The sequence below is a fragment of the Pempheris klunzingeri genome, chromosome 5 (genome assembly GCF_042242105.1).
Source record: "Pempheris klunzingeri isolate RE-2024b chromosome 5, fPemKlu1.hap1, whole genome shotgun sequence".
NCBI lineage: Eukaryota > Metazoa > Chordata > Actinopteri > Acropomatiformes > Pempheridae > Pempheris > Pempheris klunzingeri.
In genome coordinates, this window is record NC_092016.1 from 27,802,042 (window position 1) to 27,815,446 (window position 13,405).

Below are 13,405 nucleotides of genomic sequence, written 5' to 3' on the forward strand. Positions count from 1 at the left end.
GGCGGCACGCTTTCCGCCGGCAGGTCAGCAGTGCCGATTGTTGGTATTCATGGTAACTACACAGATCTTATCCTGTGCACTAACACTAAACAAGACTGCGTGGAATCCTCGTACATGGGCCATATGGGAACTTAGGGGTAATTCCTGGATATTAAATGTTCATGTGCACTTTTCTGCAGGTGTCCCAGTGATATTTTATCATGAAGTGTACTGAAGTAGATCACGTGACATGATTAAGCGATATCTTTCTAATGCTCATCTGCTGCTCAGTGCTGGACTGTCACAGCACATTCTGCCACAACCAGAGACTGCTTCTCTGCGAGGGGTCACAAGCTAAAGGAGTCAGGAACCACTTGTTTACTCCTGAACATTATATGTTTTTAATGTAAATTCTCAACCTACAAATGAATTAGCAAGAGAGCGGTAAGAGGTGCTCCCTGTCTTCCTCTAGAGTGTTACAGTGTGGGACCACACAGCCGTGGGCTTTACGCCTCGTGCCCTTTTAATCAGTAACATGCGTTGTAGTGTTTCTATGTAGTCTGTTACAGAATGACAGAGTCTGGACTGGACAGACATCCTTATCTCTCACCCTTAGGGAAACAGAATACATTGTAGAAAGCAGTGTTGGAGGTACACTCCACACTTTGAAGCTTGCACATTCATCAGTACTTTTGTTCCCGTGTGACAAAAGAGTTGGTTGTAAAATTCTGGAAGTTTTACACAGATGCCTTGAGACTTCTCTCGAGGTTTCTAAATAAGGGGAACATTGGAATACACTGAGCCCATGTTGGCGTGTACTCTCTGCTTTCTCTGTTCATTCACTGTCTATGGTTGGGCTAGGGGAACGAGTCCAGGTCACCCTTTGGTGGGTGAAAGTGTGTGTATTAATAACATGACAGTCAATAGTGCTGGAACAATCGCTGGGAGCAGGATACAAAGACAACAATGAAGACTCTCCTGAGCCTTGGTGCCACTGAGCTATAATCATAAAGGTTGTTTAATAATAGCTGTCATTCTATCTCTGGTATGTCTTTTATCTTTGGGATAAACTCAGACAAGTTGCATTACCTCATCAGAAGTGGCCTGAGTCAGCCCCGGAAGGGGGGGGGGGGGGGGGTGGACAGACCTGGAATTTTTACTTTCTTTCTTGATCGTACCCTTGAAATGTTTTCACATTTCTAGTCATTTATCTACAGCATCTAAAGAGACTGCACACAGCACTGTGCATGTAGACCTGCCATACAGAAACTCAACAGTGGTGTTGTTGTTACCTTTTCTATGTTTACACTGTGTGTGTGTGTGTGTGTGTGTGTGTGTGTGTGTGTGTGTGTGTGTGTGTGTGTGTGTGTGTGTGTGTTGTCTATGGCTAAAACTGTCATGTATGTTTCAGAATGAAATGAAGACAGAATAGAGCATTCTGACACAAGCACATTTCATTCTGTCCTTTTGTTTCTAAATGAATGATGTAATTAGTATGATAATAATTATTAGGATCTGTGCCCACACAGGAGTAAGAAGTACACACACACACACACACACACACACATATTGAGTGTGAGTTTATTTTTCTATTGGTGTGTGTGTGGAAAACTCCTGGGCTGTGTGTGTTGTCTCCTGCACACACACACACACACACAGTTACTTGCATTAGAAAAGAGGAAGTCCAGGAAATAAAGCGCGTTTCCATTTCCTCATGCCACTGGTTTTTCCCAGGGAGGCAACACCGCTCAATAAATAGTGGACATGTGAGCATGATGGCAGGTAAGAGCTCAGTAGATCCCCTGGTTGGCAGACTGTCCGAGGAGAGACACAGAGGATGGACGTGAAGCAGGTGAGTGACACCGGACCGGACCGGACCGGACCGGACCGGACAGGTGCTGGTGCTCTCTGCCTTCTCCATCGCTTCAGCTGACTGTCTGTCTGACTGTCTGTCTGTCTGTCTGTCTGTCCGCCCCTCCACAGATTCTCATCTTTAGCCTGTTCTTCGTGCCCGTGTGGAGCCGGTGCTATGATGCTCAGGAGCTGGGGGAGGCGGCGGGGAGGAAGCTGCGGAGCCACTACCCGCAGCCTCCGCAGCCTCCCTCTGCGGCGGCGCCGGACTCAGCTGCGGTCTGCCCCGTGGAGCTGTACCTGCAGCAGCCCCCACCTCCGCACGTCAGCGGCAGGTCCCTGTCCCCCTGGAGATATGTGTGAGTACATGGCGTTGCGAGGAAGGGGGGGGGGGGGGGGGGGGGGGGAATACCTCCTTGTGATTGGTCAGCACGGCAGCGTCCCAGACCGTTGCTATGGGCAACAGCGCAGACTGTAGTGGGTCCTCCTTTTCCAAGTTCCTCTGCTGTCACTAACAATCCATCAGTCCAAAGAACTTCTTCAGTGAAGTAACCTGAACGTTCTAACTGTGTGGAGGTGAAGGGTGTCAGTGTATCACCACCATGTTACAGGCAGCACTGACAAACATAACCTTCAAGTGCTTTAAGTGTCGATGACGTGCTCTGAAAGAGGAGAAAGTCCCCCCCCCCCAGCACCTCTTGCTCTCCAGTGCCTAGATGTGAAACTGCACTTCCATGGCTGGTCTGACCTGTCTAACCTGCATTGTTGGATATTAAACCAGTCATCCCCATCTTTCTTGGCTGATTGGACCGATGTTGACTGAGAGGCTGTCTCTGGGAGGGAGGGGCCCTCGTCATGTCTGAAATGTCTATGAGCTGCTCGCAGTTTCACCACAGACATGATTTCATTTAGATACATGTTTGATGCCTAAAGAGGTGAAATGATCAAGTCCAAAGGAAGGAAGGTAAATAAGTGTAGCAGTACTTTATATCACTGGATTCATGTAGTGACTCTTCACCGGGGGGGTCTGAGCCATAGAGCCACTGGGTTTAACACCTACTGGCATTTAGGCCTAAACCAATTACAATTAGTTGACTGGCTGAATCTGTAAAAGACATTCACTTATCAACAAAAGAATTTTATATTTACAATACTGTGTGAATCAAGTGCATTTTCAGGAAAGCGTAATTTTATGGGATGTCTTTGGAGAAGCCGCTCACTGAGTCGTCTTATTCCCTTCCAGACTTCGAACAAAGCAGGATCACTTTCCTTCCACCTATGCGGAGGCCCAGTGCCTGTGTTCAGGATGCATCCTGATTCAGGACAGCTCAGTCCAGCACAAGAAACTACCAGTGGAGAGCCACAATTACAACTCAGTCCCCATAAAGCAGAGCCGGGTGTTTCTCAAGAGGGAGCTCTGCAGCGATGGAAAGAAGTACCAGCTGAAGCCGGTGACTGTGGAGGTAACTGTGGGCTGCACCTGTGCCAGAGTGAAGACCTCCGCCTAGAGGGGATCTATCAGAGCCACGCTGCAGTCACTGTGGTGATTCTTCTTCCTGAAAAGTCATTCCAAGCCGGTCCAGCTGGTCTCTGAGAGTTTCATCTGAACACAGCCGACATCCCTTCAGACGTCACAACAGCCTCTTCTTATTTATCGTCCTAATGATGACATCATGGGTGATACATGTGTATGTGTGTGGTAGGCCCTTAGAGGCCCTTTATTCTCATTATTACGACCTCTTACAGCCCTGCATAGTGCAGCTAAGGTAAAATGGGTATTTACTATGTACCTCTTTTCACATTGATGGCCTTGTCATCGAAAAAAATGGCTATTGTATAGTTCTTGTATAGTTTTCTGCTTTTATTTAACTACTACTATTTAACTATTACTATTGTAATAATTATCTATTTATTTGGTTTGTTCTGTCATGAGTGGAGGAGGACTTTGTATTCATTTATGTTGGATATCTTATCACTTTGTCCCAGTGGGACTCAAAGACTTAAAAGTTCAGCTTCTTTGAAGCAAAATAAAGACAAATGTTTCGTTTCAAAGTAGTGTGTTTCTACTGTGATGAGACGTGTGAGCATCCCAGGTTCACTGATCCATCTATCATCTATACCGGTGCTCTGGGGGGGGGGGGGGGGGGGGGACATGGCTAACATAATAAAGTCTATAATAAAGACTTCTACCAAATGTACCAAAGATTCACAATTTAATGACTTGGCTCCAAGTCCGGAATCCATTTTAGAAACTATTGTGGTGGGTACATATTGTTTTACAGCCATAACATGTAAATACACTATAGAGACACTACATAATATAGTAATTGTGAATTATGATAAATACAAGTGAGAAATAAAAAAGTATAAACACAAACTAGACTGAACATTGTAGCCATGTGGTTGCTTTAACGGTGGCTAAAGGTAAAACAGAGGGTGGAACTGCCAGAGTGGAGTCCTTGTGACGCGTGGATCTTTGTGTAAAGAATTATGTGGCAGTTAAGTTGAACCTGAGACCTGAGAGTATAGTTCAGCATCAGCAGCTCATGTTGTGGTTCTGTCTTGCATCACGATCCACTGATTATTTTCATTACTGGACTTTTTTCACATAATATTTGCTGACATGTCACGGGTGTAAACGTAAAATGAGTAATAGCTGAACTCTGGTCAGCCGCTTCTGTTTTTAGGTTTCAGGGTCCTGGCAGTGTGCGTGCTGGCTCCCCTGTCACCGTCATGTCGTTTTAAGCACTTGTGTTTTTCCTACTGTGTACAAGTCATAAACGTCTGTCACGTAGAGACCGTCAAATGATGCAGCGGTCATGAGCAGTCTGCCACGTGCAGCATTGTGTGCTGATGTGAACTTGTGTACATGCACAGTGCAATGTGAGTTACAAGATCAATGGGGGCTTCCACATTTCAAAAACTTCCCCTGGGTTTAGACCTGGTGACTGGAGATTCTGGACATAGGATCGGGTTCCCTTCTAATGGAATATAGAGCTCAAAATCATTTAATATCCTTGCTATATGAGATAAGATGGGATCCCCAGAGAAATCTGATCCTATTTTGCTTACTATGACATTCAGAACATGTCTGTTGATTTGAACGTGATGGCTTTGTATTAGTTTGAGTGTAGTCTTCATCACCACAGATGAAATGAGGCAGCAGCTGTGTAGATATAGAGGAGGCTACTCACACCAATCAAAAAGGTCCACATTTATTTTAAGCTCGTGAAACTGTACTTTGTAGAGCTCTCTATCATCCATGAACACACTCTCTAAGTTTGTTCTTGGAACACAAATTAAATACACCTGTTGGTCGAACATGAACGACAGTAAATGGTTCTATTTATTATGTCGATCAAATCACTTTACACAGAGTGGTGACACACTTTTAGAGAATTATTTCAGATGTCGGAGTACCAGTCAGTTAACACCGTACAGTCCCTTCCTCCAACATGAGCATCTGGGCTCCAGCACCTCCAACACCTCCAACACCTCTTCACTTCATTTATGTGGCAAACTTCTTCTGCCGGACAGGTGCAGGCAGCTGAGACATGATGTCCAGCAGGGGGCGCTCCACCACAACCAGAGAATGGTCCTCCAGTAACCTCACACACAGGAGATGCTGGGGGACAAATCAGAACACATCACCGAGATTACTGGAAAAAAATTTGATTGAAAACATCTGTATCATTTAGTTAAGTGTGTTCTTGACGGGTTAGCGTGATAACAGTCATCTTATACAGTGCACCACAACAAACAGACTTTGGATAATGAAGAAAATAGTGAGTAGGTTCCTGACCCCCCCCCCCCCGCCCACTGTCCTGTTTTAATGTACGCCTCTTCTTCATCTGAATCCCCACTTTGAAGCAGTGCAGCAGTTAACGTGGAGCATGGATGTGCTCAGACTCATCACGGTACCTGGAAATTCTTGCATATCTTAAAAGCGTGGCTGTGTGTGCTCCTCTCCGCCTCAGGGAGACTCCTCATTGTCATCTGGTTGTACAGCAGAGTCTTTGCTTCAGGGAGAGGCTACATATGGAAAAAGAGAACAGAAATATAACCATCACCGCTCTGCTTTCACTGAGAGCAAGAGAACGAACACACGCGTGGCACTGACACAGAAGCTGGTGTCACTAGTGTTAGCAGGGCGGACCGTCGATATACTGATCACATACCAGACTCTGGTCAATGATGCAGAACATGTACATGTCGTGCAAAATGATGTGAGCGGGGTTTTTAGGATTGAAGGCGATGTGGGTGACCGGTGTGTCTCTCTCCAACCACAGAGAGTGCAGTCCTCGTTTCTGCAGGTTCCGACTCCAGTCGGTATATTCCCTCTGCACCAGAGAGTACTCAAAGATCTGCACCACACACACACACACACCAGGAAATACATTGTAATGATATCTGTAAAGCATATCCATCTCAGTGTTACAGAGAAAATGTATGCTACGCTGGTCTTGTCTCGGCCATTAGAATGGTATTGTAATGTAGAGTTTACCTGCTGGTCAGCATACACCACCACCAGGTTGCTGGTTGTTGGGTGGATGGCTATGGCGGTGGGGCATGAGCTGTACACTGGAACTGTACAGTGAAGCTGCAGACATACATTACAGAGGCATTAGGAATTTACCGTTGTTTTGGCTTTTTACTTTCTAAGAACTATCAGGAACCGACAGACGAGGAAAACATGAACGCCATCCTCACCTTTAGCTTGTGAAGGTTGTAGATGTGAATCTCACAGCTCGTGTTTGCCGTAGCGAGCCACCTGCCATCGTCACTGACAAACAGCAAGTGGACTGGCTGTCTGGAGCCTGGACATCACACACAGAGACTGTTTGTGCACTGACAAATACAAGAGCTACAGGATGGCAGGTTAAGGTAGGTGTGTGTGTGTGTGTGTGTGTGTGTGTGCGCACATAAACATACATGTCTTTTATAGTTATGAGAACAAATTGTTGCACACCATTGTTGTGAGGACAGTTTTAAGGTGAAGTATATAATCAGGTTACAGTAAAGGTTGGGGTCAGGACTTAGTTGTGACGGTCACAAAGATAGAAAGTGTGTGTGTGTGTGTGTGTGTGTGTGTGTGTGTGGGGGGGGGGGGTAAGGCTTTGTCTGACAACATCCTACTGAAGTCCTGCTGTCTAATTAGCAAAGCAGGCATGGAAATCAATCAGTCAATCAGTTTCCACCCTGTAGTTTGGTAATAGTGGAGTACAGTGCGGCATCATAGACAGAATTACAGGATTTTCTGTGGAAAAGGGGAAATTGCTCCTGTTGCAGTCAACAACATAAACAAGAACCACGATCAACTGATAGTACAACACAGTGACTGAATATTTAATGTTCTTCTAAGGCGACTGTCTCAGTGGAATTCGCTGCTCACAATTCTACAATATCTTTAAAAAAAAAATCCCAGGAGCATTCTGGACTTGGACTCGGACTGACCTGACTTGGATTTGAGAGTTTGAAGGTATTTGCACTCCAGGTGGCTGAGGGCAACAGCAACGACTGAAGAATGGTTGGAGGAGGCAAAGAGTTTGGAGGAGTCAGAGGAGAAGCAGAGCTGGTGGGCTGAGCGGAGTTCTTTAGGTAGTTTGGGCACCTGGGGGGAGTAAGAGGGAGGAGACGGGGGAGGGCTGAGCGTCATGGTCGTCATTACCGACACACAAACCGTCTACAAGAACGGAACACCGAAGCTCTCAAACAAACCCCAAATGTTTACAGGACTTAGCTCGTGCTGTGAGCTGATCTAGAATGAGTGAGCTGGGGATGTTTTACTGTCTGTCTGAGCCAAGTGGCTCACTAAAGTTAGAGAACTCATATACACAACATGATGTTAGGGGACAGTGTTGAGGAGCCCACCTTGGTGATGTTGATGTTGTTGTACTGTAACCTGTAGAGATGGACCCTGGATACAGTCGAGTATGCAAGCCAGCCTCCACATGGAGACAAAGCACTGCAGCAGATGTGATCCTCTCCCTGCAAAAGTCGGCACGCTGTCAGTTCAAAGATTCAATAAACGGGCACAACATGGTGAAATGCAGTGAGGACAGCTGGCAGGTAATATGGACCTCCTGCAGCACTGACACACACACACACAGGTCAGGTCTCTGTCGTCAGAACACACCTTGCTCTTCAGCTGGATCAGTTTCTCTGGCTGTCTCTTCACAGGTAGACTTTCCCCAGGCTTACCTGTCAACACAGTACCAGCCAGCACAATGACGACACTATACAACTGTTCAACAGGACATAGACGACGTTTCACTATCAGATCTCCTTTATTTCACACAACAAGCTTTGCTGTGAATGTCTAGTATCATAAATGCATCTCTAGGATTCTGTGTGTGTGTGTTTTCCTCACCATGACCATCACTCTCCCCTACTCTCCACAGCTCTAAGTGATCGGGGAACTGGAAGAGCAGCAGCCCTGCTTTCTTTGCACAGCAGACCAGGTTTCTCTACATGAGACAGGCAGAGGTAAGCATGTCACCACGACAACAGTCCTGCTCTACAGTGGCCTTACAAGGAGCTTTCTTACACACTAAATAACTAATACATCAAATAAGACACATCAAATCACATTTTAAGCCCTTTTCCAAATATTGCTCATCAACTCTAATGATCTGTTTAAGGTCATTTCTTTTCACTAAATGTATAATTACATGTGGGAAAGCTATTCTGCGCAGCGCTGCCTCCTGGGTATTCTTCTCCACCTTGTCCAGCAGGGGGCGCACTACGAGCTGGGTGTCCATTCCTGACAGGATTACAAACATCAGCGCATGATCACCTTCACATCATGTAGAATAAAGTGTGACTGACTGTATAACTACAGCAGAGTACAGCACAGACTCCTGCGTTCTGGACACACGGGATACAAAGCGTCTGGATTAATACCAGAGATGAGCACTTGCAGGCATCATTGGATTAGCCAATGAGTTTTTGCGTGGCATTGGAACATATTATTGCACAAGTTGAGCCAGGTTCAACTTTTTTGTCAGAGCACTGTTGTGGTCTCACTGAAATGAATGAGAAGGATGTGATTTTGCACGCAGTTCTATCGCTGGTCTAAATAAAGTCTTATAAAGAGAAAAACCAAGAAATACACAATAAAAGAGTGTGGCAACTTCCCCCCATGATGCAGACTCAGACTCTTTGTATATCCAGCTGAAGACAGCACTGTTTCACTGCAGCGATTACAATATTATCCAGTATAACACTATGTTTCATGGTGCATGCAGACAGCAATGGCTTTGCATTAAAATACCACCAGATAGAATTATCAGTGTCATCTTGAGTCTTAATGCTGAGAATAGTGTAAACTAGACTACAGGCATGCTAGCAGCTCTGTAAGCAATATGTTCACAATGACAACGAGTGCAGTAACTGTAACATTTACAAAAGAGCACCATGTCAGTTTAGCTTTAGCCTAACAACATGAGCACTCAACACAAAGTAAAGCTGAGGCTGATGCAAAGACTGCAGGTGTTTGATTTGTCCGGTTCTTGGCTTCATGACCAAAGATTTGACGAGGAAGGAAATGTTAAGGGATCACCAAAGTTATTCCAAATTCACCCAGAGAGGAAGCACGAATGTCGGTGCCAAATTTCATGGCAATCCATCCAAGAGTGGTGATCGAGTGACCGATGAACAGTTACTGAAAGAGCCACGACTAAAAACATGTAACATGGCCGACGTCACTTCCTGAAACAAGAGCTGGTTAAAAACCAGACGGGAAGGATAGAGCGGTGAATGTGTCTTGTATTTCGTAGATTTTATTAAAGTATGACTTCAGGGCTTACTTACTTACTTTGTTGCCACAAAATTTATCACAAAAAACAAATGGCAAATCCAACACTGACCTCCAGACACCACAGCAGTGTCGGTGTGGGCGAGGGCCCTCACATCATGTGTGTGGTTTTTAAAGGTCCTTGTTCGAACCCATTCCTTATCCTGCTGGCCCACAGTGGAGGAGATGAACTGGAACTGGATGACGGTGCCCTCAGATGTCCCAGCTACCAGACTGCTCTCATCCTGTTAAAACATCACAGACGTGCACCTTAAGCCGCCTTTAGCCTTAATGTGAGCTGTGACCTACTTCTTGGTTTCACACTTACCTGTGAAACAGACAGAGCCAACACATCCCACCTGGTGACCAACTGAGTTCTGACCAGAGTTCCCGTGAGTCCATCCCAGAACTGGACCTTTCCTGCAGAGTCAGTACTAACGATGGTGTAGTCAGACAGGAAGGCAACGCTCCAAACCACCACCTCTTTGCTCTTGGCTGCTCCAACACCTCTCTCCACCAGCAATCTGTGTGTTGCGTGGCCTGAAATAAGCAAAAGCAAACAGAAAGATCTCGATCGTATCATTGGGGGACATGAAGTTATAGATCTAACAGTCACCAAACTCATCCTCTGGTGTTCCATTTGAATATTTTAACTGATGTTAGGTTCTGTGCTAATCACTTCAGGATTGAGCTGCAACTGCTTACCTGTCTCAGCATCAAAGATTCTGATCATGTCCATCATACCAGCAGAAATGAGTCTCCCAGAGGGATGCCAGGACAGACATATAATACGACCTAGAGGTTGAAGACACAACAACAAGTTTTGGACTTCAAAATGTGCCACCCACAGCAAAACTGATCAAATCTGGAGGAAAACAATCATCACCAAACAAAGTTCCAACCACTCCAGGCCACCAGACCGTCTGAGCATGAACACATCTCTTCTTTAGTTTTCAGATTTTCATATTTTTCCATTAAACATGTGATCCTACAGTTACATTGGTCACATCAAGGAAGTCAAATACTAATATAATAAGTGTCTGTAGGACACAAAGTGCTGTAAACACAGGTACGTATTTAGGAATAGAACTGCCAGTTACTGCCAATAACTTGGAAACAACTCGCTCTCATACCTTTCTGCCTGTTGAGATTTCTCTGAAACTGAATTCTCTCCTCCAGTATTTCAAACATTTTCACTGTCCCGTCCTCACACCCGACCTGAAAGAGAAGACATTCATGTCAACATTCAGAGAGCAGCTTCAACACCAGGTTCTCTGTTCCACAGCCGATCGGTTTGTTCTATCAACTCTGAGTCTGTTGAACGTGACAGAAGCGTGTTCACAGTGAACAGAAGAAGCAATCAGTGGAGCTCTGATACTACTATTCACCATGCTAACGGGGGAATCAGTTTAACCAGGTTTAGATCCAGTGGACTTCAGAGGTATTAATGTATGTATATGCAGACGGTCACTTTGAAAAAGAAACAAGTTCACACAACATTTTATTGTGTTATCCATTCATTCATTCACCACACCTACATTTCCTTTAAAGATCGAGGATCAAGACAAAACAGAGGCCAGCACCTGAAGAGTTTAAAAGATCAGAGACAGAGACATGACTTTAAGATGACAATCTGATCCAGTAATAATGTGTTTGGTGATTTGTATTTGAGGGTCGAGGGAAGGTAGGCACGCTCTGTGTTTGGTGTTCGACATCCTGTGTTTGTAGCCCTCTAAGGCTGTGGTGGTTTAGTTATCTCACCTCTCCAGTGTTTCCCCTAGATTTACAGAGCGAGTGTTTCCAGCTTCACCACCCTGGGAGTGATGAAAAACGCAGATATTTTTCTCTGCTTTTCATTGGGTTGACGTGACATACTTTCCGACACGTGCTGTCTGTCTGCTGGTGGGAGTGTGCTCACCTGTGTGTGTGTGTGTGTGTGTGTGTGTGTGTGTGTGTGTGTGTGTGTGTGTGTGTGCATGCGCACATAGGGTGGAACTCCACTATGCGCGATCCAGAGAGCAGAGGAGAACTGTAAACGCGCGACCATGTAGAGACAGAAATGCCGTCATGTAAATAAGATAAATAACATGAGGCTATTTAGTTTGTTTAAACTACCTGGTGCAGGGTGCAAAGAGACATTGGTCTCAGTGGTAGAGTGGGTCGTCCCTCAATCAGAAGGTCGGGGGTTCGATCCCCAGCTCCTACATGTCGAAGTGTCCTTGGGTAAGACACCGAACCCCAACTAGCTGGCTTCAGTGTGTGAATGAGTATGAAAGAATAGTCTCCTCCAAATTACATTCCTCCTGTATGATTGATGTGTGAATGAGGATGTGATGTAAAGCGCTTTGAGTAGTTGAAATAACTAGAAAGGTGCTATACAAATACAGACCATTTACATATCCACTTTGTTTACTGCCACTGGAAACCATAGTTACAATCTTAAACTCTAACTAGTCACTAAAATGCTGTTAAAACGTGTTCGGATGCAGCCTATTTTAAAAAAAGGAAAAACATCACATTCAGACTCACTCAGAAATATGAACAAAGTGCGACCACTCACATCATGAGTGAGCTTCAGAGCGATTGTGTCAGCAGATGTATTCAAAAGCAGTGCCTATAGATAGTCCTGAGTAACAAATATCCAACCAGGAGTTTGAACCTCCACTAATGATCCAGACTAAATCAGTGAGAAAATAAGAGGAAGGAGACAGACAGAAACATGCAGATGAGCAAGTTAGATTCCTGCGGTAACTGATGGAGTTAGTAACCATAGCAACCTCTTCCTGCAAATGAAAACCGAGAGTTTCTGCCATCTCAGGATTAACAAACTAAAGCTGCAGGGCCCGAGGTAGATCAACGTTAGCATGTTTTATCTACTCAGTCTTCACCCACCGCCAGCAGTGTTCCCTGGCTGTTGCCACTGATGGTCCAGAGGGGTCCTCCATAGGCCTCCACAGTGTACCTGGGCCTCAGGTTCTCCAGGTCGTACTCTGTGATCTCTCCATTCAAAGCAGCACTGAACAGACGCTGGCCCACCCAGCAGAGAGCCTCCACAGCCCTGCCGTCCTGTCCTGGGATGACCTGTGCAGCAAGACAAGGGGGGGGGGGGGTTATCCCTCCACATCTTGAAGTCCTGAGTACTTCATCTCCTGCCTCAGAGCCTCTTCAGTAGGGCACAGTTTGACTGTTCACCGGTCATTAAACTCTTACTACCACAGCTTTCATCAATCACAACACAGCCCTAGTGAGTGACCCACGTGTCTCTGAGCTCTTACCTTCTCTTGGAAGTAGTTGTCAGAGAAGTTGAAGACCTCCAGAGCTCCATCAGCGCGGCAGACAGCCAGCCGCTCCGTGCTGCTGCTGAACGCCATGGCGGTGATGGCGCTGGGCATGTAGTCAAAGAAGCGGACACGGTGCACCTTAAACTCCCCCATGTCTACCGTCCAGGACAAGACCCACACACGGAGGGTCCGGAGCAGAAGCCCAGCTGCTCTCCGTCACTAGAATGTGGAGGTGTGAGGTGAGACCCTGGAGATAAACAGGTGAGAATGTGTTTAACAGCTTCTTTCACTACTTCCGCTCCCTGGAAACACTGTTCACCTGCTGGTTGCTAAACTCTCGTTGCTGTTAAGTCCACACGCTGGAAAACATCACGAGCCACGTTGGGAACCTTTGAACCGGTAATGATTACCAGGCCAGAGGAAACGGAAATACGTCATCCTACTGGCAGCATGACAACTGGCGGGAAATCTGGAATCAACGCTACACTCACAATCCGAA

General features: G+C 45.8%; 2 protein-coding genes across 4 annotated transcripts; one reads left to right on the forward strand and one right to left on the reverse strand.

Moving 5' to 3' along the window:
• The first annotated feature begins 1,751 nt into the window (after positions 1-1,751).
• Positions 1,752-3,338, forward strand: il17c (interleukin 17c). The gene is given in 4 exon segments (XM_070830825.1): positions 1,752-1,808; positions 1,811-1,831; positions 1,963-2,189; positions 3,074-3,338. Coding segments are annotated over 4 exon segments (570 nt in total).
• A 1,804-nt stretch (positions 3,339-5,142) lies between these two features.
• Positions 5,143-13,281, reverse strand: utp4 (UTP4 small subunit processome component). 3 transcript variants are annotated; one of them, XM_070830816.1, is made up of 17 exons: positions 13,226-13,281; positions 12,901-13,125; positions 12,518-12,706; positions 10,759-10,843; positions 10,331-10,420; positions 9,954-10,165; positions 9,699-9,870; positions 8,502-8,593; positions 8,201-8,297; positions 7,967-8,031; positions 7,702-7,818; positions 7,285-7,441; positions 6,541-6,647; positions 6,335-6,430; positions 6,009-6,194; positions 5,752-5,862; positions 5,143-5,455 (listed from the first exon to the last, which is right to left on the reverse strand). In XM_070830816.1, the coding sequence occupies exons 2-17, from the start codon at positions 13,057-13,059 to the stop codon at positions 5,339-5,341; spliced, it is 2,052 nt and encodes a 683-aa protein (XP_070686917.1). In that variant the 5' UTR covers positions 13,060-13,125; positions 13,226-13,281; the 3' UTR covers positions 5,143-5,338. The 3 variants fall into 3 exon arrangements, with proteins under 3 accessions (XP_070686917.1, XP_070686919.1, XP_070686916.1); XM_070830818.1 differs by having other exon boundaries at positions 5,143-5,278; positions 5,317-5,455; positions 12,901-13,234; XM_070830815.1 differs by having other exon boundaries at positions 12,901-13,233.
• Between the last annotated feature and the right edge of the window lie 124 nt (positions 13,282-13,405).

Bases quoted from the DNA above. Each gene is read 5' to 3' on its own strand.
- utp4 (XM_070830816.1), bottom strand. From the start codon at position 13,059: ATGGGGGAGTTTAAGGTGCACCGTGTCCGCTTCTTTGACTACATGCCC. The intron at 8,298-8,501 runs GTAATTATACAT...TGTCTCATGTAG, and splicing joins GCAGAATAGCTTTCCCACAT to AGAAACCTGGTCTGCTGTGC. The intron at 5,863-6,008 runs GTATGTGATCAG...TTCCATATGTAG, and splicing joins GCATCATTGACCAGAGTCTG to CCTCTCCCTGAAGCAAAGAC.